The sequence below is a fragment of the Ixodes scapularis genome, unplaced genomic scaffold (assembly GCF_016920785.2).
Source record: "Ixodes scapularis isolate PalLabHiFi unplaced genomic scaffold, ASM1692078v2 PGA_scaffold1__304_contigs__length_218370807, whole genome shotgun sequence".
NCBI lineage: Eukaryota > Metazoa > Arthropoda > Arachnida > Ixodida > Ixodidae > Ixodes > Ixodes scapularis.
In genome coordinates, this window is record NW_024609846.1 from 66,910,510 (window position 1) to 66,935,485 (window position 24,976).

The 24,976-nt window shown below is 44.6% G+C and overlaps 1 protein-coding gene across 1 annotated transcript in view; it reads left to right on the forward strand.

Annotated features, from left to right (window-relative positions):
- LOC115321014 overlaps positions 1–22,358 on the forward strand; it is a 44,165-nt gene extending 21,807 nt beyond the window's left edge. Inside the window, exons 5-7 of the mRNA XM_040216487.1 lie at positions 616–693; positions 21,532–21,630; positions 22,162–22,358. Of these exons, the coding sequence (XP_040072421.1) occupies positions 616–693; positions 21,532–21,630; positions 22,162–22,358 (374 nt within the window). The remainder of the gene's footprint in view (positions 1–615; positions 694–21,531; positions 21,631–22,161) is intronic.
- Positions 22,359–24,976: the final 2,618 nt, after the last annotated feature.

Consider the following 24,976-nt stretch of genomic DNA (forward strand, 5'->3'; position numbering starts at 1 on the left):
CAAAAATTTTCACGACTCCGACAAATCGTAAAACTAGAAGCGTCCGCTTCGATTTTCACGATTTGTCGGAGTCGTGCGTTTTGTAGTGTCGTGTTTGGACACCCCTTCAGACGACACGACTCCTTCAAGAATCGCCAAAATTGAAGCGTCCGCTTTAATTTTGCCGATTTTTCAAGGAGTCGGCTCGCCTAGCGCTTTTTGTAGTCTCCTGTTTGGACAGGCCATGAGATGGTGCCAGCTTGTCGGAAATAATTTTTTTGTTTTGCTGAAAAAAATATTTTAGTTATGAGTGCAACTTTTTGACAGCATCTATGAGGATATTTAAAAGCTCATGAGACCAATTTTGCTAAAAAAGCGACTTCTAAAAAAAAAGTTTAAGGTAGCGCTTTTTTTTAACTATTTGCTTATAGTAAGTCAAGTGCGTGCGGCACGACTCATGGCAAGTATCTACTTATTATTGGTCCTGAGTCAATCAGATGGCGGCATTAGCAGACAGGAACGTTGAGGAAGCGAGAAGCTTGAATAGAATAAACCACACCCTGTCTTTCTTCAGCTATCAGGGACTGCGGCGATTGCCGTTCCTTATATATGTCTATTATCTTTGTTCGACGGCAGCGACAGCTGAATTTCAGTACGTTTATTCGGATTACGGAACCTGTGACGTGCTTCTCTTTTTGGGAACAGGAGAAAAAAGTAAGTATTGCGGCCTTCACAATTTCAACTTCTACCCCACGTTGTTAATTTTTTTATCACAATTAGTTTCTGCAGATCACAATATAGGTTTCACTTTATATTAAAAATAGACGCAAATAAGCAATGCACATTATTACGATGTATCACCACTAATTGCAGCGACAAGATAGGATGCTTTATGGAAGCAATACAACGCGTGTTTTACAACCTGCAAACCGACGATTCTACTGCAGCTGTGTGATTAGTGCCGATGAAGTTTATGGCTTTCACGGTCAAAACGGAGTCAGCGGGTATTGCCTGTCATGCACCGTACCGTAAGTTCCCGCTGTCCGGTATTGGTTATCTATGCAGGCTCGCTCATCTTTGTAATGCACATTGGAGATGACGACCAAGAGCATTTTGACAAGCGGGAGGACGGGTCCGGCAATGAGCTTGATCTCCAATTGGCTATTCTTCAGATTTGCCTGGAGGTAGGCGTCATTTCAGGCGCGGTGCAAGCTCTCATACAAATAACGGACAGCTGCATCTTTGTCCGTCCAGTAAAGCAAAACTCGTTCGAAATACTTTGCATGGGCACTGCTTCTATGACTGTAAAAAATGAACCGTAAAGTTCACGGTCGAAAACCAGCAGCTGATGCTGCCACTATCCCGTCGTAAAAACAATGGTGCACTGTAAATCTTGTGTACACTAGATTTAAACAGTGACCGTAGAAATCTACAGTCACTAGGTGTTAAAATTGACCGTAAACCAAATTTACAGTGCACCGTCCTATTTACGGCACTTTAACGCGGTTACAAGTAACGCGTCACATTTTTTTTCGGTAACATGTAGCTACTCGTTACTTTTTCAGAACAGTTACGGCTAACGCATTGACGTTACATATTTCGAGTAACGGGTAACGGAGTTAAGTTACTTTTTATTCCCGAGACTTAAAAAAAAGATGGACAATTTTTTGTGCGTTTCTAGGTGCCAAGCCATGTGAATTTTTTTAGTTTTTGCGTTTTTCTTTGCGTTTTTGTAAACACTTAGGTGAAACCGTAAGAAAGATAAAATAACTAGGTTCAGTGTCTGCATGGACGTAATATTTCTTAAAATAGGGCGCGTATGCATACCCGTAACGTCAAAACGGGGAAGATTGGTATTTCATAATGAAAAAAGCTACGCAAAAGTAACATGCGTTACTTTTTATCAGTAACGTTAACAGTAACGCGTTCCTTTTATTTTGATGTAACGTAGGACGGAAACGCGTTATTTCACCCTCAAGTGACTGGTAACGTATTTGCTTACTTTCTTTCGGGAACGCCTACAACACTGCTTCGGTTAACAACTTCGTGGTACGACACGGCCAGAGTCTCCTGGCAAATCTGAAAATAGACATTCATGACGACCTCTTCCGCCTGACGCCCAAACGTGCCTTTGCGAAAGGAAGATTGGAAAGGACTCGGTGAGGAAAAGCAGTGAAGCACATGATTCGGCAATTACGGGAACAAAGTCACACAGAAAAACCGAGCGCTGCAGCCGTGTTGCCAACAGTTGTACGTGTTTTCACCAACCCACATGCATTTGCACATTTTAATAAAAACATAAACTGCAGATATTTCATTCCTTTAGTTGCAAATCATTCTCAGCAGTACACATCTGAAATATTGTGCAATGTTTACGCACAAAACAGTTATTAAAAAAAATCTTTTGCGGACTACTTTGTGGCGCGTAGGACTGCTCTTCTCAAAGTTGCGAACGCCCTCAGCCTTTGGCTGCGCTCGGAAGGAAGTTAAAACGAGGCATAGAGAGACAGCTTCACTGGAACCCCGCGGATCCCTGATTCGCGTCACAGCGCACGTGACTCGGAAGAAGGTGAAGGAGTTGAGAGGTGCTGAAAAACTCAAGTTTTGTCAATTTTTAAAATAAAAACTAGGACATGCAGACAAAGGCGTTTTTTGTTCTTTGCTTCAGAAAGGTCGGGACACCAACCCCCAAATCATTTAAGCAAAGCACTGAAATTGTTGCTTAGCTCCTCTAAGTAAGCAAAGGACAGGGAACACGAAATAAAAGAATCAGACTTGTTCTGTATTCTACACCATCTCACCTTAGCATGCCACTAGCATTGCCAGGAACTCTCACTGCACAAGTTTTCAAGCAAGCAATGTACATTCTAAAACAAGGAGTTCACATTTGGAGTCATTGCTGCAGGGCTGCAAACCTGAGAGAAATTTCCCAGATTAAGGTATTATACAGGTCAACGTGAGAAAAAGAGAAGTCTCGCTAGTTTGAGGGAAATTTTAGGCACCGTATCTATCTGAAAATTTAAAGGTCAATTCTGATTTTTTTCAGACATAACATCGAATTTGAGTGGCTTTTGCTACATTTGGATTATTCCATCCATCCGTTTGGCGGTTTGTTGTGCGATCATCTGGCAACAAGGACTGAGGAGCAATTGGAGTAATTTTTACGGCAAAGTCAGTTTTCATCGCCGCCGTGAAAACTATGGAGGAAGGGACCCGTCAACTTGAAGTTTCTGAGAGCGCCGCTGTGGCTTCTCGAAAAAAAAAAGCTTGAGTGCAAAAAAAAAAAAAAATACTGCGATGTCAGGAGGTACAGACACCATGCAAGACAAATACTTACCGTGGCGAATAATATTTCGTGGAGTGCCGTACACACAATTCTGCCTACCATCTGTCGAGTTCCATGTGTTCGATTTTGAGAACCCTAGCTTGTGTTACACCTTTTGTTTTGGACTGACTATTATAAAAACCACCAAAAAAGTTAATAAAACAGTTCCACGTTTTGATGACGTATATAAAATTTAAGTCGAAGATGGGGTGTCATTCGTTAGTTTGAATCTCCCGGTAACATTCCCCTTCTCCAGATTTCCTTTGACCACCCGTTTGGCGTGATCAACTCATTCTTACGAAACGTAGGCGAGGCGTAAAGGAAACACAACATATCTTTCATCGCAAAAATTGAAGTGACGCAGAGAACAACAAATATTTAGTATTATACGATTATTTCGGCAAACGAGGAAAATTTCGGCAGTAGTAGGGAAATTTCAGGCGTCCGCAAGGGAAATTCTGACTTCTGTGTAGGCAGCCCTCCACTGCTGGCATTTATGATCGTCAGATGCAGTATACAAAGGAACAAATATTCAAACCAAATGATGTCAAAAAGCACAAATGAGTTCAATTATTTTAAATAAACTCCAAGCTAGTGCAAAGTATGCACTGAGTATGCAATGTTGAAAAGGTTGTACACGCTGAATAGTACAGCCAGTGCTTGGTCGAACACGTAAATTTTAGCCATCACAGTTATTCCATCACATGAGATCGAGTACTGTTGGCTGAGTAGACGGTTTCCGCTACAAAATAAAGAACAAACTTAGGACGCAAATGAAGGTATAACATGCTGTAAATGTCCGAAAATGTTGATCCCACCAATATTTGAGAGGACACCCGACGTTTCGAAACCAGCTCGGTTTCGACTGTAACTGGCACTCAACGAGGCAGATTTTTGCCGAATATGTTTACTTTCCAATAATATGTTGTACAGTGAAAAACTATTAAAGCAATATAGAACTGAAGGAAATAATGACAGCTTGAGGTTGCTGAAAGTAACCGATACTCATCATGAACTACCGCATAAACCGGTTTCTTAACTTGCCGAGCTCGGATTTACTAAACAGATGCTCGAAGCGGGTGCATTCATTTATAGAGAGTAGAAATGCATGAAACTGCCGGAGTCAAAACAAAAAAAAATCAGAACTTGTTTTGGTCTATGGAAAAATTATCAATAAGCTTTTTATCTTAAAATCATGAGAAAATCGTTGTGGGATATTCTAGCGTCTACTAAGGTTGAACAATTTGTGAACTGGAGTGCAAATAGAATTGGTTTACATATTCTTCACGTTTTTTGGGCCAAATAGGCGCCACTGTAACATACAAAAAAAATTTTCAGTGTACATGCAATGTATAGAGAAAACATAGTTTTTTTTTTGTTTTCCTTGATTAACACAGGTGAGCTAATCCTTTTACAATTTTAGTAAACATTTCCACCAATTTTAGGCACCTCTGTAGTATATTCTAGCGCAATACGGTAAGAACCCGATTGTTGCCGTCCATTGAAACGGACATCTATCCCTTTGATCCGCGTGGTACAATGCATGGTAACCTTGGGTGGTGAATCTTGATTCCTGTCAGTTACTCACTGGTCTTCCTATAAAAGTTTGGAGTGCAATGTCTATTGGTAATCCCAGACGTTATCTTAAGACAGTTTTACGTTATTCTGCTGAACTAGAAGAGTTTTTTTTTTATCAAAGTATGTCACAAGCAGTACAATTAGGCACACGATGTCTGCTTGTTGCCTTTCGGAGAGATGACCCTTACGGTCTCGCAGCACTATTCACAGCCTTTTTAACCAGAGACTTTCTTTGCGTCAACTCAATGATCCTCTCTGTTTTGCTTAAAAGAGAGTGGTTCATGGCAACTTCAATGCCAACAGCGACAAGTTGCTTTAAGTGTTGTAACAAACCGGAATGCACAAGTAAAAAGAGCCAAGTCTCGTTCTTGTCCTTGATGCTCCTACAGCAAGCAACAGTGTTACTTCTTGTCAACACAGCAGCTTGGGCTAGTGGGTTTTTCATCTTACGACTTCAGATCGCATAAACATCTCGCAAGCAGGCATTCCATCGATTGCAGACACAGAAAGATAGACAGACGCACAGCGCTGAACCCTCAATGTTTTGTATTTTGCCTTCGTTTTCTTTTACGTATTGTTAGAACAAAAGCTCTAAAATGTTTTGTCCTCGTTTGTTTATCCGATTTTTAAAACTTTGTAAAATTGTCCGTGATTTTATTTTGAAGGTGAGGCAAGCTAATTATTTTGCATTTTCAGCTGCCGCGGCAGAATACAACAGATTGGCGAAGTATGATGGACCGACAAGCATGAGCCTAGCGGTGCCGCCTCCTTTCCTTTCCTCTTCCGGATGACCTTTTATCCCGTGAAAACAGTGGCGGCGAGTGTTCCAAAATTGAATGCTGGTTTCGGGGGGAGACGCCCATGGACCAGCCCGGCGGAAGGCCAGACTTCTAGATTGGCTCGGTGTCGAAGCACAGCGAGTGTTCACACTTCTGGCGACTAACCCCCCGGTCCCACTGGAGGTACCAACTGAAGGTATACAAAGACACCGACTACCCCGGACGAGTACAGTGCCGCTTTGGCGGCCCTGGAGACCTACTTCGCGGCAGTTTCGAACGCGGTCGTGGCACGACACCACTTCAGGCAGGGAGCGCAGCTACCGGGGGAACCTGCCGACGTATTTCTGACCGAGCTGCGAGACCTGTAGCCGGACGGCGAGTTCGTACTCTTGATGACCGAGTTCATCCGCGATCAGCTGGTGGCGAAGACTACGAGCCAGCATTTACGAGAGCGTCTATTCCTGGAGGGAAGTTGTCTAACCTGGGCCCGGGCGTTGCCCATCTGCTGACGAATAGAGGAAGCGGTCTGGTACTCAAAAAAACTCGTATCGTCTTCATTTGTACGCAAGATGGACTGTAAATATAGTCTAACACCGAGCGACTAGAGCGTGCACAAAGAGGTGAGCCTTCATTCTCCATTTTGAAGAAATGTTACCGCTGGGAGCTCGTCGGGACATCTCGTGAATTGCGTTAGATGCAAAGCAAGAGGAAAAAGTGTGCTGGATGCGGGAAAGTCAAGCATTCTCGGGCTCTCTGCAAGAGTGCCGCCAATCGCAGTAGCAAATGTGGTACTACCAGAGAAGTTGCGTGCTTGAATGACTGTAACGAGGACGTTCTTAGTATTCTTCACGTGCACGATAAACCAAAGAGATGTCTCTATATTCCGGTTCAAGTAGAAGGAACGCCCTTATTCTTGGTTGACACAGGGTAAGCAGTTTCCATAACGTCGGAAGATACGTACAAGAGAAATTTCAGTTCTGCTTATCAAAACTGCAAGCTACGTCCGCAAGCTTCTTCGATTTTTCTTTGCAGAAGAGCGCCGTAGCAGGCTGCTTGGTTGCTGTTGCCGGTTACAAGGAGCGCTAGCGTTCTGTACACTGCTAGGTTATCCTAAACTATACGAATATACTCGACATCGATGCCATCGCTTGTTTGTCCCTTGAGGTTAGTAATAGCCCGTTGAAATATTTCAAGACCATGTGCGTACCTTCTGGACTCCATCGAACCCCGGTAGATGATTGCGCGAACCTTTTTGAAGGAACCCTCAGTTCCGCAATCTCGGAACTGAGGGTTCCTTCAAGGAGCTCAGCCCGTTTCTGCCAAGCTGCGAATAATTACTTTTTCTGTCAAGGACGAGGCCCCGAAGAGCTCCATCGAGTAGTACAGGCAGGCGTCATTGAGAAAATTGATGCGTCTGAGTGGGTCCTTCCGATCGTGGCGGAGAGAAACAAAACGGGAAAGTTCGACTCTGCGTTGATTTAAGAGAAGTAAACAAGGCCGTCATAATTGATAGCTTTTCGTTGCGTCACACTGAGGAACTGCTACAAGCACAGGTCGGAGTGAAGTACTTCTCGCGGCTCGATCTATCAAGCACGTACCATCAGGTCATTTTGTCCCAGGAAAGTCGAGACCTGACGACGTTCATAAAACGCGAACGCCATTTCAGGTTCACCAGGGTTTGTTTTGGTTTGGCTACGGTTCCTGTTGCGTTCAAGAAAATGATGGCTACAATACTGAAGGGATGTCAACAAGTACACTACTACCTAGATGACAACACTGTTCTCGGAACCACCGATGTGGAGCACCTCAAGAATGTGAATGAAGTTCTCCGTCGCATCAATGAAGCGCGCTTTTAGCTGAACGACAACTGCATCTTCAATGTTTTGGAACTGTAATTCTAGGGACACGTTATCAGCTAGCGGGGAATGTCACCCATGCAAAGCCATGTTGACATGATTCTCAACGCCCTAGCACCTACAGACGTCACCATGCTAAGTCCGTTTCTGGGCATGGTCGGCTACTACGCCAAGTTCATCCCTGGGTATGAAGAGCTGTCAAAACAACTACGTTAGCTACTACACAAAGGTGAACCTTTCCGCTGCACTTCTGCTCGGGAAAACAGTTTTCAGACACTGAGTTCTTACTTTTCTGCGACCCTCTCCCAAGGTTCGAATCTAAGCGGCCCGTGGTCGTGACAACTGACAGCTCAGCGTACGGCCTTGGAACTGTCCTGCAGCCGAAGAAAAACGGAGACTTTGTGACCTTCTCCCAAGCTTCTCGACCTCTAACGCCACCAAGACCGGAAATACTCTGCTAAAGAGCGTGAGGCGCTGGCTTGCATGTGGGCGTGCGAGCACTGGCATGTTTTCTAGTGGGGCCGGCATTTTGCGCTGCAGACCGACAGCCAGTCATTGTTGATACTGTTAAGCTCTCAAGGAACTGGCGAACGACCATTGAGGATTGCAAGATGGCATGCTCGTTTGCTCGCCTAAAGCTTCTCAATGGTTTTTAGGAAGGGAGAAGACAAGTTTGTGGCAGGTGCTTTTTTGCGTGTGCCTTTTAGTCCGCCTGGGGAAACCCAGAAATACGAGGTTGTCTGTGCCATTTCTTTGTGTGTATCGCAGCAAGAGTAAGTCAAAGAGACTTGATAGGACAAGCGGCTGCTTCCAGTGATTGTTTTGACAACCGGTACCTAGCCACCAATAAAGGAGCTACATCCTTACATGGCACCCTTTCAACAAGTAAAATAACTTTCCAGGCGTGGAGATCAGCTGTTTTGGGGGGTTCGGGTTGTTGTTTTTACCTCTCTTATTGCGAAGATTGTGGAACTAGCACACGAAGCTCACTCTGGAATAACAGGAACAAAGCAGCGGGCTTCTGACACATATTGGCGGCTTGGAATGGAAAAACACATTGAAACTGTTGTTAGTTCCTGCGATATTTGTGAAGCAGGTGACAAGTCTGCAAAATTCGTGGTATCTCCCCTACATCCAGTTGCATTTCTGCCTGCTTCTTGGGAAAAATGTGAATAGACATTGTTCGGCCCTTTCCCAATGCTCCAAGCCGATGCTGGTACGCTATTACACTAATTGATTATTTCAGCAAGTGACCCGAAGTGTGTTTGACGGCACGTCAAAAAAAAAAATCATGTCGTTTTTACGGGCATTGTTTAGCCGGGAAGGGTACCCTACTGAAGTTGTCAGTGATCATGGCCCTCAGTTTGTTTCCGTAGTTTTTGAAGGATTATTGACAGAACGGGGAAAGCGACACAGTTTCAATTCGGAGTACCATCCACAGCGCAATGAACAGATTTAACGTGTCAACCGTGTGTTCAAGGACTTCGCGCATGTTAGTGTCCAGGAGCAGCGTCCCCTCAAGAAAACGGTGGTGGAGTACCTAGGAGGTTACTGTTGCACTCCTCACGCAGCTACAGTCAAAAGCCAGCTTTCTTGCTGTAAAGACGCCAATTTAAGGACGGGGCTGGACATCTCGTGGGGCCCTTTCAAGGATTTTCTCGGTCAACCAACAAGAGTCTGGGAGAGCAGCGACCACCAGAAGTTCAAGAAGTACACGAATGCCCGCCGGGGAGCAAGAGTCAGTGTGCAAAAACTTGGAGTTAAAGTAATGGGTCAAGCTACTAAGACACACTCCAAAACGTAGCCCCAGATATTCTGCGGCCCTCAAGGTGGGAAAATACCCAGTGAAGAACGCCTACCACCTAGAAGATGAGACAGTGTTAAACAGGAAGCAGCTTGTCCTCCTACTACCAAGCAGAAAGCCACCTCCTCAAGATGCCCTGGGCCACATCCCATGGTTCTCAGCGCCATCAATGACCCCATCGTCCGCTGTATCTCCGCCTTCTGTGGTCGCGCAACCACAATCAACTCCCCGTGACATTGTTGGAGACTGCGTTACCGGCATCTCCATCGACCTCGCCGGCACCGGGATGCCCACTCATCATTTCGCCCTGTTCAGTGGCCATGGAACAAAGACGGTCTGCCAGACAGACTTCCAGACAATAAAGATTGCTCGCTTTCGTTTTATATCAGTGTCCATGTTTCAAATGTTGTACATAGCATTTTCTTTTTATTCTTGAATGGGGCGAACTGTTGTGGCGACGCTACTGTCGCCTTGTAGACGGTTGTTCTTTTCCTGGACTGAAGCAGGGCGGTCCACTTCAGCTGCCACGGCATCATACAACAGACGTGTACTCCATTGCTCTCTTCTTTGGAAAACGGTATATTGGCCAGACTGGACGGTGCCTCAACGATCAACTTCGCGAACACCATAATAACCTCATTAAAGCCAACTAGGGACATCTGGGTTTGCACTGCCGGGATTGCAGGTGTATGAAACAAATACGTGGTTGCACCGTGATAGACCGAAAAAACAAGCAACTAACTAGGGAAATATTTGAAGCGAAGCATATTGCCGGGCTTGACGATGGTTGAGTGAGCTGCACATCTCTCACCTTTTCTGCAAATAATTATTAGGAGGATAATCGCGGACTATCTAACGAATTTGATTTAATAGGCGGAGAAAAAAAAACGAAGACAAAACAATTTACAGGTTTTCTTTTAAAAATACGTAGAAGATGAAGACAAAGTACAAAGAGTTATGAGTTCAGTGCTGTGTGTACGTTTTTTGTGTCTGCGATCGAGAGAGTGTCTGTTTGTCGGAGGTTAACGCTCAGTGAAGTCGTAAGACACTCTTCCTTTGCAGTGAATGTGTGACCTTCATGAGGCGCAATGCATTGTCGCTCTGGCTTCCCTCTATTTCTTTCTGACAGAGAACCTCAGGCTTAGCTTGCTTTTCTTTCAGGACATTTTCAGCCTCGTCACGGAGAGAACAAGGGTGCACGCATCCGCAGTCTAATTTCATTATCTTCCTTTTCATAGTGGCATGGCTTCTCCTGCCGAAGGTTGTTACCAACCTTTGGTAGCAACTTGTTTTTGCAAAGACTTGTGCCCAGTTCCCACGACGTGTCCCTTTGAAACGTCTTTGAAAAATGAATGATTCCTTACTGTCTTGCGTGACATACCGTCGAGGTGTTTCTTTAAGGGCCTGTTGCATGTCTTCGTGGCTGCCTTCACTTTGATGCGAACCATCTCTCCGCTATGCTTGGGTTTTGGTCGCTTGTTGAACTTCAAGGAAGCTACCAATGCACCAGGCGTCTCTTTCCATGGTGCAATGAAGTTCTCCACCCCTTCGACGTCTAGGTGTGAGCTCGGTAACTCAGTGCTTGTACTGGGTAATGGTGTAGAATCCCTTGAGTGTGGTTCTGTTGCTTTATGAGTAGGATAAGCAGGCCGTTTCCCCGTGAAAATAACAATAATGTTAATTATAATAATATAATAAGACATATTTATGTCATAACAAATATAAGGCAGGGTTAAAACAAAGTTTTCTCCCTTCACGCTTCCGGTGTTTGTAAAAGCAACTTTTAAATGCACCGCGTGCCGCCCCCCCCCCCCCCCCCGCCCCCTAAACATGTAGTGTTTTTTCGCCACAAAAATATCGTATGCATCGTCGTACGCCGGCCCAAATATAGCGCTAGCGGTCCGTAACAGATGCCAAAGCTCCAGTGCCAATCGTTAACTCACCTTATTCAATAGTTACGTGTTTTTCTGAAACTTGCAATGGGAAAACGGGGCCCGCTCTCAGTAGTTGGCACCCATCAGCCAATGTATTCATGAGTTTCAGCGGCGATCAGTCCCCTCTCTAATGTCTGGCTGCTGAGAGTTTCTGTAATTGAATGAATAAACTATGATATATCTACGGAAGACTTTATGTATCAGGCGCCTATTATTTTTATCAATAGTCTATGAAATTCTAACACCAATAGACGGCCGTTAAAGCTACAAATTATGCAACCTACCCAACTAGTGGCATCAAAGGGAGATTTTGCCGCAATATGGAGTTCTCGTAGACTGCGTTTCCGCCTCCGCTAAGCCCTCCGCAACAAAGAGGCCGCTACTTCGCTTGCGCGCCGATGGCCTTGTCTGTGGAGTTCCGGGTATCATTGCGGGTTGCGAAGAGCATTGTGGGCCGGCGAGAAGGATATACGAAAACTACCTATTATTCCAAGGGAAAAACTCTTACCTTCAGCACAGAAGCTTACAAACAGTTTCCTTCTTCACTTGGTTACAGATAACCCGCCAAGTCTGCTTCACTACCGTAGCTAAGGTCACTGCTTGTCTTAACACCAAGCTTTTGCAAAGCTTTCATCACATTACTGATTTCCGGTTCCGTCAGGTTGCCTAACTAACGCACAAAGAACTTTTTTCTTGACTGAATCCATCCTAAAATGAAATCATGTGTTTCACAACTAGGGTCGAAAAAAAATTGGAGTGTGTGTATGTCTATACGACCTAGAACTTAGTCTGCCTCAACGGACGGTTTGCCTCCCAGCTGTAGATGAAAAAATTAGCCAGTGCTGTACAACCGCTAGCTTGGAGTCTTTAACGTACATCACGCAGTAGTGAATCGTCATACACGACCGCACGCCGATACGATGCTCATCCAGATCGATATGGGCAAGGGCAAGGATTGAACCGAAGATCCCAGGTTTCTGCAGCGATATATTTCGATCCACGTGCTCTGAGCTGATGTGCGCCAGCCCACTCGGCCACCGAATCCCCCTAATTAGGATATACTTTTTATGAACACTGTAGTGTGGAAGCGGAAAGTAATCGCTCAGAGTTGTCATACATTTAGGCAGACGTGATCACACATATACTAACCGCGTAATAGTGGAATGGAACGGTGGCATGAACCTCTTATAATAATTGCGCAGCGTAAACAAAACAGTCTTTATTGATCACTAAACCCGGAAGAATTTTCCCGAACACATGTTCATGCGACTGAAATGCCACAACCGTTTCATGAGCGTAGGCTGTTCCGATGTAGATTACTTCGTCTGTCACACTAGCACCTACCAACAATATTCCTCAATTCCTGAAACACTGCTGCAATTTAATACAAAAATCTGCATATTAAAGGGGGTACTGCTTTAATAGGCAGCGTGCGACACCTAAAGGGGGCGCGCCTCTCTAACTGATGTTTCCGCCAAACGACTCTGTTGTTAGCCGCACCGCGGAGCCACTGTGACTGTCGAATTCTCACTGCATTGTCGCTTTATCACTTCGCAGCCAATCAGATTGCTGCGTTACTCATTCTGAAGACCGAAGAAGGAATCAGGCAGCGCATGAACATAATAAGAACTGCCGTTCTTTGTCAGTGAAAATGGCAGTACATATTCTGTTCATGCGGTGCCCGATTCCTTCTTTGGACTTCATAATTAGTAACGCCGCAATCTGATTAGCTGCGGAGTGATAATGGAAAGCGTGTGACAATAACGTCGCAATCCGATTGGCTGCGGAGTGATAATAGGGAGCGTGCGACACCTGAAGGGGCCACGCCGATCCAACTAATGTTCTTACCAAACGACTCTGCTGGGAGCCGCACTGCGGCGCCACCTGTCTTGTCGCACGCTTTCTATAGTCCACAGTGGGGCTTAGAATTGTGCCAAAATCCAAGTAAGCTTGAAGTAACTGATGCCCCTGCGCTAGGGTACATTTGCAAAAAGATTTGAAGTTTTTAGTTGGCGCACACAGTTCTTAAACTAAGAGTGATTTGATTCGAACCTCGTTGTCCACGTATTGATCAGTGAACCGAACTCCAGAAGGAGGCCCAGATAGTGGAACAGTATATGATGCTTGGGAAGCAAGGCTTCCGAATATAAAAACTATAGAGAATTTTAGGGAACCGTTTTTACACATCCCATACAGTAGGATGGGCCCTCCAGTATGAACTACGCATATGCTAGTCTTCTGTAATAGCGCATGCGCAGTGCCTAACGGAGGGCCCATTCTACCGTATCGGATATGCAAAAACGGTTTCCTAAAACTCCCTATAAACACGTCATGGTTACCATCATGGGAGTTCCCTTAGCGAAAACTAATACGTTTGAAATATACCACATTCTAATATGAGTGTACTTGAAATACAGTTCATAATTGTAAGTACACGAAAAATATACCGAAAATACAAACTTCTTTTTTTTTTACTTGGTACTAAAATATACTTCTAAAAATCACTTTAAAATACCTTTACTTAAACTACATTTGAAGTTCCCTTCATGCGTTTTGAAATATGTAAATACTAAATTAATAGGCACAAAATACCTTTCACATATATTTCTTGAAATATTTATTTAATTCATGCAAAATATACTTTAACCCTAAAAAATGGAGCAATCAAAAATACGTGCAGAATACTTTTAAAATACCTCAAAATCGTAAATACTGATGTGTTATACTCTAAGTACCTTTTGACTACAATACTTTGGTAGTTTGACTTAAACTACCAAAACATTGAAAAGCTCCCCTTCTAGAAGTTCACTTCAACCAGATATGGAGTAAACTGAAGCGCCTAAATACAACATTTGATTAGTTTGTCAACTGAATTGCGCAGCACCGCACTGATAAATCAGCCCAGTTTATGTTATTGTTTCCTTTTTTCTATCAAGAACACACCTGATCAGTTCCTTGCACACCAATCACAAACGGGCTCGAAGAACTACAACCAGAACATTTGCTGATGCTGGAAAGCTTCAGCAGGTGCTGTGAACAGATACGTTTGGCGTGGTTTTGTTAGCACAATGTTAGTTCACTGAACGTGTATACTCACCATTGTACGTGATGTGAATAGTGACTTTAATATAGTGACATTAGCTACCATATTAAAGTCTACTACTAAAAAGGAAAGGCGAAACAACTACTGTAAAATATTTATTGTTCGCGGGCTCAATATTTCGCGATTTAGGTCAAAGTTGGAGTTCTGGAATAATTCGCAAATTCTAATTTTCGCGACGCGCTGGGATCGCAATATAGATTTTAATGTTTTTACATTTTGCCGGAATTGTTCACGGGGCCTATTTTTCGGAATTGTAGGCGACTCGCGAACTTTGCGAGAATTAGGTCCTCACGAAAATAAAGTCGTTTACAGTATTTTAAAGTGTAGAAACTGCCTTGATTCGCTTCGTCCTGAGTGGTGCTACGCAGAGAAGCAATAACATGTATTTTATGAGCCGTTTGTGCGGATATTGTTTTAGGGACTGCGCCGAATTGTTATTAGTTGTACCAATGCCTTTTAGTAAGAGATATCGTCCACGAACTTCAAAACACTGTTTCCCCTTTGACAGACTCCCGAGGAGAAGATCGAATACTTGGAACCTTAATAAGCGCGGAGGTGGTCACCGAAAAAATGATTACCTTCAATATGTAGGCTATATAAGGTTCTAGAGCAGTCTACGGGACTGTGAATGAGCTGTTCAGTGCGTCGTAGTGTTTGTGTTCGTTTCTAATGTAGCTTTGTAAGATGTATTTAGTAGTGCCTTCAAATACCACAGGAACACCATTTGCTGACAAAATCGAAAAAAAAAATTATGTAACCGGTTTTTAATGCACAAATGGCATCTTGAGTGTGAAGGAATAATGTGTTTGGTATATCTAAAATATTTTTTGATTCATACTTATAATGTATTTTGAATACCTTACGGGCGTATTTCGAATGCGGCCAAAATAATACAGAATAAATACAAAATGAATACTCGTACTAAATATATTTCAACTTCGTTTGAAGTACGGCCTCTTTTTGCTAAGGGTTTCTCACGGCAAAGGCACCGGCTTCATTACAATCCGCACTAGTCGATGAAATTGAAGGGTCCTCAACCTGAAGTGGATCTGCAGGCGATGTGCCGTCGTCCAAAAACACGTCAAAGGTGAAAATGCCCCACTCAAATGTGCTGTGGACGATAATTGCACTCCAAATACCTTGTGGCAGTTGGAGTACGGACACGCAACCAAGATACCATCGGTGATGTGCCCTTTGAGATGTTTTTGCGAAGGGTCCCTTGTGCGACAATCGACTTAAGCATAATGGCAAAGTGCACTGAAAAGTTTCCAAACTCCTCAAAGTAAACCAAACTTGTTTTTAGGCGTTCGAATACCGATGACTTCTCAAAACATGACACCTGAGAGCAGCACACGTAATGAACTGTGCCGTGTATTGTGTGCGTGCCGTGTATTGTGTGCGTGTTCGCCACGCACAGCGAACACGGCCTTTCGTCCAGGCAACGGCGCGCGGGCTGGTGCAACCGGAGACGCCGGCGAGGGAGAGCGAGCCCCGTTGAAGAACGTGACGCCTGCGCGAAAGAACAGACTGGGCGCGGTCGCAGACCAAAGAAGACATTGTCAACCGAATGTAACCTATCAGTTAAATAAATATATATCCTGGATTACCCTAAAATTACTGGTACACCACAATGGCGACGAGGATGGGATTCGAACCCACGCGGGCATAAAAGAACAGACTGGGTGCGGTCGCACACCGAAGAAGACGTTGTCAACCGAATGTAATCTATCAGTTAAATAAATATATATCCTGCATTACCCTAAAATTACTGGTACACCACAATGGCGACGAGGATGGGATCTATGCAACAAAGACGGATATAAACAACTGAGCGACATCGGAACAAAGGAGACAGCGGTAACGTGAGTGACGCCCCATCTCAAACCTAAAGAATGCCTCGCATCGGGAAAATTGAAGAATTTGATCAGCAATCGGAATCATGGTCTTCGTACATCGAAAGGATCGAAGTTTTCTTCTCTGCGAACGACATTCCGGAATCAAAGCGAGCCGATGTTCTCTCTATCGTCGGACGAGAAATGTACGGACTGATACGGAACTTGGCAGCACCTGCTAAACCAAGCACCAAGACGTACGTACAGATCGTTCACCTAGTGCAGAACCACATCGACCCGACGCCCAATGAAACGGTCGAACGCTACAAATTTCATCACCGGAAGCAGCTGGAATCCGAAACCATCGCAGACTACGTAGCTGCGCTCAAACAGCTTTCACTGCAATGCAACTTCGGTGTTTCCCTTAACGACCGCCTTCGGGACAAGCTCATTGACGGCATTATGGACGGAAACATTCTTGAAAAGCTGCTGGCTGAACCGTTGCTGACATTCAAGGCAGCGGTGGATCTTGCCACTTCGATGGAGGTAGCAATGAAGGATGCGAAAGAAATAAGGAGCGAGACCGAAATCCAGCAAGATGTCAATCGCTTGGTGCAAGGCCGGAAACACAAGACGTCACTTCCGAAAAAGGCCAGCGAAGAAAAAGGAAAATCTCGCACAAGCAGGACCCCATGTCATCGCTGCGGCAAAACCAATCACGACCCTGAAAACTGCTTTGCAAGGAACAAGACTTGTAAAAAATGCGGAAGAACAGGACACTTCCAATCGGTCTGTCGCGACAGGAAACGAGATCCACAAGACTCAAGAAAAAAGGACAGGCCAAGCTTCACCAACCATGTCATTACACAGAACTCGGGAGACGAAACTCCGTTTTATTTCATTGACTCAAGCTACCCGAAACCCATCACAGTAACTGTGGAGATTTGCAACAAACCTCTTCAGATGGAGATTGACACAGGCTCACCCGTGACTGTGATCAACCTGGAGACGTTTCAAGAAATTCTTCCAAACATCCAGTTGAAACCTTCGGGAATAACGCTGAAGCCGTACACCGGCAAGCCCATCGTTCCAGAGGGAAGGGTTCAAGTGAAGATGCGGTACAACGGGCAAGTCAAGCCCCATGAAATCCAAGTGGTGAAGAATGGGGGACCTCCCATACTGGGAAGAGCATGGCTTCAGGATTTTCAAGTGAACTAAAAGGAACTGCACAACGTGCGTGCAGAAACCTTAACTCTCGCAGGTGTGCTACAGAAACACAGTTCCATCTTTGAAGGTCCGGGAGAACTGAAGGACTACGCCGTGAAACTCTGCGTGAATGATGATGCTCAACCAAAGTTTCTCAGACCAAGGTCAGTTCCATACGCCCCCCGACAAAAGGTCGAAGAGGAGCTGGATCGTCTTGAGAAAGAGCACATAATCACTCCTGTGATGAGGAGTCAGTGGGCGACTCCAATTGTTCCAGTGATGAAGACAAACGGACAAGTGCGCATATGCGGGGATTAAAGGTTACACTCAACGCAGCCTTGAAGCCAGATAGGTACCCACTAGCAAAGACTGAAGACCTCTTTGTGAAGATTGCTCATGGGGAGAAGTTCACCAAGCTGGATTGTAAACAAGCCTACTTCCAGATCCCCTTAGCGGAAGAATCCAGAGACCTCACTGTGATCAACACACACAAAGGGCTCTATCATGTAAACAGAGTGCTATTTGGAATAACTCCAGCATCAGCTCTTTTCCAACGCGTCATGGAAGAACTCGTTGGAAAGTTGCCGTACACAGGTGCATTTCAGGATGACATCGTGGTAACTGGCAAGAACGATCAACATCACCTGCGGAACCTGGACATCGTACTGCAAAAACTCAAGGAAAGTGGCCTTCGCTTGGGAAAAGAAAAATGCTGCTTCATGCAGGACTCCATCGAGTACCTAGGACATGTTGTAGACAAACAAGGAATCCACCCAAATCCTAAGAAGGTTGATGCGATCCTACAAGCGAAGATGCCCAAAGACCAAAATGAACTTAGAGCATTTCTAGGACTCCTGAATTACTACGGGAAGTTCATCAGCAACGCAGCCGACATCCTACATCCACTACATGAACTGCTGCGAAAAGATAAAAGGTGGGAGTGGTCGAGATCGTGCCAGAGAGCCTTCAACGAAGCGAAGAAGCAACTCACCAAGCAGAGTCTGCTAGTGCACTATCACCCTGCGCTTCCTCTGGAACTGCACTGTGACGCATCGAGCCATGGAATTGGTGCAGTACTTCAACACGTACTACCCAACAAGCAACGGAGGCCGATCTCCTTCGTGTCAAGAACGCTTTCTAAAGGTGAGCGAAACTACACTCAGATTGACAAAGAAGCGTTGAGTCTAGTTGAGGGCGCAAAGAAATTTCACCAGTATTTGTTTGGACGCCACTTCACGCTGTGGACGGACCACAAACCCCTGGTATCGATTTTCAATCCCAGTAAGGGAATCCCAGGCACGGTCGCAGCAAGAATGCAGCGATGGGCAATCATCTTGTCAGGGTATGACTTCGACATAAAGTGGTATGACTTCGACATGAAGTACGTGTCGAGTGATAAGAACGTAGTCGCAGACACGCTGTCGAGACTCCCAATGACTGACAAGGGCACTATGAAATCAGAAACTACAAGAATGGACGAAATCAAATGTCTCTATCTAGAAAAGTTTCAAGCACTACCACTGACACATAAGCAGGTCAGCCGAGAGACACGAAAGGACACTGTGTTGTCTAAAGTTTTAAGACTCACCATGGATGGATGGCCGGAACAAGTGAATTCCGAAGACCTCAAACCTTACTTCCATCGCAGAACAGAACTAACCGTGGAGCTCGACTGCTTAATGTGGGGAACACGCGTCATCGTACCCTCGAGGTACCGAAAACACGTTTTGAACGACTTGCATCAAGGTCATGCAGGAATGACAAAGATGAAGGGACTGGCACGACACTACGTGTGGTGGCCGCTTTTGGATCATGACATCGAAACGATGGTCCGAAGTTGTCGGCCGTGCCAGGAAGTGAGCAACGAGGCACCCAAAGTTCCCACACACCCGTGGGAATACCCAAAAAAGAAATGGCAACGCCTGCATGCAGACTTCGCAGGACCCTTTCAAGGAAGGAATTTCTTGCTGATCATTGATGCATATTCAAAATGGCCCGAGGTAGTGCCCATGACCTCGACGACTTCGGCAGCCACCATAAGAGTGTTTCTAACTCTCTTTGCAAGATATGGACTGCCAGAAAGGATTGTGACAGACAATGGCCCGCAATTCCGATCAAGCGAATTACGGGATTTAATGACAAGAAATGGAGTGCAGCAGTCATTCTCACCCCCGAACCATCCCGCAACGAACGGTGCGGCTGAAAACTTCGTGGGAACATTCAAGAAGTCTGTCAACGCAAGCCTGAAGTCGGGGCTGACCATGGAAGAGGCATGCCATAACTTCTTGGTGGCACACCGGACAACCCCGCACACGACAACTGGCTCAACTCCTGCCAAAATGATGACAGGAGACGAATTTCGCACAAGGTTCGATCTTCTTAGACCATCAATAACGGATGTCGTGCGATCAAAACAGGCGAAGCAGCACGCCTCGCGCAACTCGAAAGAACGACACCTACATCTGAACGACCAGGTCTGGGCAAGAGACTACAGGAACGGCAAGAAATGGTCGAAAGGAGTCGTCGTACGACTTCTGGGAAATCGAACATATGAGATTCGCACGAACGACGGAAATACCTGGAAACGGCACATTGAACAGCTGCGACATGTACCCATGGAGGAGGAGGGAATATCTCCGAATCAAGACGATAGCCTCAAGGGCGCAAAAACATCGAAAAAGTTTGCCCCTCCCCGCGGCATCAGCCAGCGAAACGGTTCATCGTCTCCGATTTCCAGTGACGATTTTCCAACCACGCAGAACGATCCTGCAACGCCGGAGGTAGGCACTCCAAGCTCGCCAGCCAGACCGCTTAATGGCACACGTGGCCAGAGCACGGAGGGCAGCTCTCCTCTTCTCAGAAGATCAACGCGGACGCGTCAGACACCAACGCGGCTGGGCCTGTGAAAAAGTGAAGTTTTTTTTTAAGGGGGAGATATTGCCGTGTATTGTGTGCGTGCCGTGTATTGTGTGCGTGTTCGCCACGCACAGCGAACACGACCTTTGGTCCAGGCAATAGCGCGCGGGCTGGTGCAACCGGAGACGCCGGCGAGGGAGAGCGAGCCCCGTTGAAGAACGTGAGGCCTGCGCGAAAGAACAGACTGGGCGCGGTCGCAGGGCAAGAAGACGTTGTCAACCGAATGTAATCTATCAGTTAAATAAATATATATCCTGCATTACCCTAAAATTACTGGTACACCACAAACTGGCTACAGCATCTTCCGTCAAAGGACGAAATAATTCGAGAGCTGAGAGTGTGCTCATCGAAGTTTCTTGGGATGTTACAAGTTCGCCGGAAACGCGTTTTCCTCGTGTCGACGGGTAGAGTGGTCCAACTGGTTTCTCAATGAGACAGCGCCTGAATAATTTGGAAAAAAAACTGGCGTGAATACTATCCTGGCTATTCGTGATGACGTACGTAGATTTCGAAGTTTTGTTGGGATTGCTTTGTTGCCCATCCTTCCGTGATTAGATATCTCTATCGCTGTCCCCATGTTTAAGATTCGTTTCGATACTTTCTGGGCAATATAAAAAAAAATGATTCAAAATCAATAACTCTAAAAAATATCGAAATATGTCTTACGCATTGCTAAGTTATGAATTGACACTTTATTTATTTGAATCGTACATAGGCGTACAAATACCAATCTTGCAAGACTTCTCCTCTGCATCACCCAGTTGAGAATCGGTGATCTGATTACGGCACGTTTTCCAAGCTGTTGTTAAGGTATACAGAACAATTAAGAGGTTTAATAGAACTTTCTATGCGTTCTAATAAAATGCAATTATATATTTATTTTGCTAACTGTTATGCCGGGGTCCAGAGCGCTCATACTTCATACAAAAGACAGTCTGTAAACACGAGTCAGCGCAATATCCGTGGTTTGAATGCCGCGTGCCAAGTTTCATCCTTGAACTCATTGCCATGCGGCATTCGAAGCACGAACCTCGCGGTCACTCGCGTTCGAATCTGTATGCAGACTGTCTTTTGTGTGATGTATAAGCAGTGTCATCCGGCTTTAGATGTACCGAACATGTTTTCAATTCAAACTCTTAATTATTCTTATAGAAATTAAAATTGAGTGCTTGAGAAATACTTGAAACTTTAAGTATTCTGAGTTCTATATGCTCCGCAGATAAATCTCTCATAAGAGCCCAAAATGTTTACTATGTTGTGCATGATATACTTATTTTCGTGCTAAAAATAATGTGTTTTCCTAAATGTGAAGCTGACGGTATGTCAGCTTCACATTTAAGTTTAGCTGATGAAACAAAAAAATTAACCCTTTCGAATTTGTCTACGGATGCTGAATGCCTGCTACACCTTGAAACCCTTCTGGTGAATTTATTGCTTTCATGTTGTAACTTGCTGGTGTTCCGTTATTACTTTCGCACTCATGTGATATTACGAGCGTTAGTTTATAATTTAAATTTTCTACTATTCTAACGTGAACATAAAACATCACTCTTTAGAGATGTGAAAGCTAGCATGTGACTGTCTCAAATGTTCATTTCCTTATAAAAATTTACATGTGACATATGAAAAAGTTATCATCGAGGCTATTTGTTTCTTATCAAGTTTACTTGTGTTATTGGTGGTTGTAAACCTTAAGGAGTCTTCATTGCCAAATATGTTGCGTGGACATTATCAATAACTGGAAAGTCCATGGAGATAATATTCGGTCTTACTCTGTCGCGTAAAACATTAATGCGATGGAAAGGAAGCCAACAAAAAAGGTTATAATATTCCAATTTCTTCGTTCCAGAATGTGACCTCTGGGTCAAGCAAGGCTATGAACAACTCCCTCAAGCTGATACAGATGCAGTAGCTTCCAGAGCTGATACAAGCGTCAAAGAAAACATCGCTATATGCGAAGAAGAATACAATAAGCAATGCCCAAGCCAAAAGAAATACCGAATCTACGATACAGCTAAATGCAGTTCCAAATTGACTGAAAATTGACGAATCAAGACACACAACATTGCACACTGCGGCAATCAGTTGAGAGTACGCTGGAATAAGTCCAATGAATTTTGATGAGTTTCCAGTGTTTCAGGGGTGGTGGTATGCAGAAATAAAAATATTCTAGCAGCTCCATGATTGTTTAGTACAAAAAAAAGTTAACTGTTCTGAAAAAAAAAAAAAAAAATTAGAATCGTTTATTCTCAGAGTGCATTTATAAAACTGTTTATTTGCACAATAACATTATTTGATAGACTAGATAGTCTGCATAACTTAGAACATGCATCCGAAGTTAGAGGGATTGTTTTCTGCGATCCTTCCAAAAATCTACATTAAAAATGGCGTCTTGGCGAAGCTCAATTTAATTATTTTTACGTAACAAATCAAGGCGGTAGGTGATAAAACCTGGATATTTTACTTCAATTCTATAGATTTCACGTTCGTCCTGCTGCCCAATTACTTGGACACACGTCTGTTATGTAATGCTTGAAACGCCCAAACCGACTGCAGATCACGCTACAATCTTATTGAACCATTCCAGCAGTGCCTAAATGTGCGTCGTCACAGCGGTCATTGTATTTCTTGTTTGCTATCACCAACAAAACAACCATGCACTGTGAATGCGCCGACATCTTACTCTCTCTTTCTTTCTGTGATTGGTTAAGCCGGTGATACTCACAAAGACAACGAGTGCTGTGACGATGCACTTCTGGTGCTGCTTGATCGGCCTCGTCGGTTTGTAGCGTCGTCTGCAATCGGACTTCAGGTGATACTGATTATAGTACCGGTCCAATGTGGTTGTTAAAGAACAAAGGAACGTAGCTCGTTGGATTGGATGGGCATGGCTTTCCGGTTCTTACATCGCATATCGCACTGATATTTCCCGGAAACGTGACGTCTTGCAGCCGAAGAGAGGATGACATGCTCAACGGTTCGAGCTCGTCATCGTTCTCTCTAGAGGCCCGTTCGCACAATTACGTTTGCTTGCGAACGAGTTTTTCTACCATCTTACGACGAAAACCCACAGTGGCATGCTGGCGCCATCTAAGAGATTTTTCTGGAAATGCATCTCACAAGAGCGAAGGTGTTGCTGTATTGACAAAATCAAATGTACGTACTATCTATGAGCAGTGTTTGTTTTAGACATTGTCAAAAGCGGTTTAAATTAAAAAAAAAAAATAATGCGCGAATAAAGAAGGAATTTTTCTATCGGTGGAACCTTAAGGAATCCGTTAGCTTGACCGTTGGAAACGCGAGACACGTTACCCTCTGGGAAGCGCTAAAGTTGATCGTTTCATTTTTCTGCTTTGGTTTTCTTGTTTGACTTTCTCTTTTGCTTCCTCTATTTGTTGCCGGTTCTTTTTGGCATTGTTACGAGTTTAGCGCTAGCGTTTCTCAAAGGGGACGTGTATGGCGTTTCCCAAGGCTCATGCTAACGTAGTTCCTAAAAATCCACCAAAAATCTTCCTTTAATTCTTTTTTCCCCGACGAAGCCAGCTCGCTGAGCCCGCTTGGCCCCTAGTCTGTCACACGCAGACCCGCGTCGGCTACCGCTTGCTGCGCCCCGTTTCGGCCAGCCGAGCTATGCGCTGCTTCCGCGCCTCAGTCTCGTTCTCCCGCCTTGCACGATTAGCAGCGGCATCCGCTGTCTCACGATGCTTAGGCTATTCACCGGTTTCCTGCGCTCGCATTGGCTTCCGCCCCATTACGTCGCCGATCCCTCTCGCCTTTGTCCTCCACTAACCTGCTGCTCCCTACGCGGCGCGATTCCAGTTACATGCACTGCCATAACTACCATAACCTAAAAAGAGTAGCCTCAAAGTTTGAGGTTCCTATCCTCCTCACGGCGCCCGACAAACTTAAAAGATTATGTCCAAAAATCAACGAACAGCAGGATACACACGACCTATGTAAAATCAACCATGCAAGCATGTTCGTGGAATGTCACAGCGGCATCATATACGAGATATCGTTGTCATGTGAGAAGGTGTATCTGGGACAATCTGGAAGGTGCATCAATGTGAGACTCAGGGAACATGCACTTTCTCTAAACTCAACGCCAGCGGGCCATCTTGCTGTGCATGTGAGAGAATGCGGGTGCACACCAAGGTTTTCTGAGACTAAGGTGCTCAAACATTTTAAGGAACAAAAGACTAGAGAGGTGTACGAGGCGTGCAAGATCCCGAATAAGGGCCTAGCCTGCCTAAGTAGGCCTTCGATTGCTCTGACGGCGAAAGAGCTCCAATTTTTGAATTTTAATCCCTAAATTATTTTTTCTTCCTGTTTTCTTCTTCTCCTTTTTTTTTTTTTTTCCTTCTCAATTTTCATTTCTGTGGAAGCCAACCCCCCTTGGGATCACCGTCGACATCGTGGTTCTTCTTCTTTTTCTTTCTGGCTGTGACAACCAGTAACCGTTGGGTCACCGTCAACTTTGTAGATCACATCAGAATATTTGTACGTAGATATATTCACTTGGATTACTTAAAAATGTAAATTGTCATTCCGTTAATATAGCCCTCAGAAACCTTCTTTATTTTAAAAATATTACCGCACTTGACACCTTCCTTCTCTTTCACTACATCATTATCAAAACCTCAGTTGTGAGTCAGCGCTCTTTC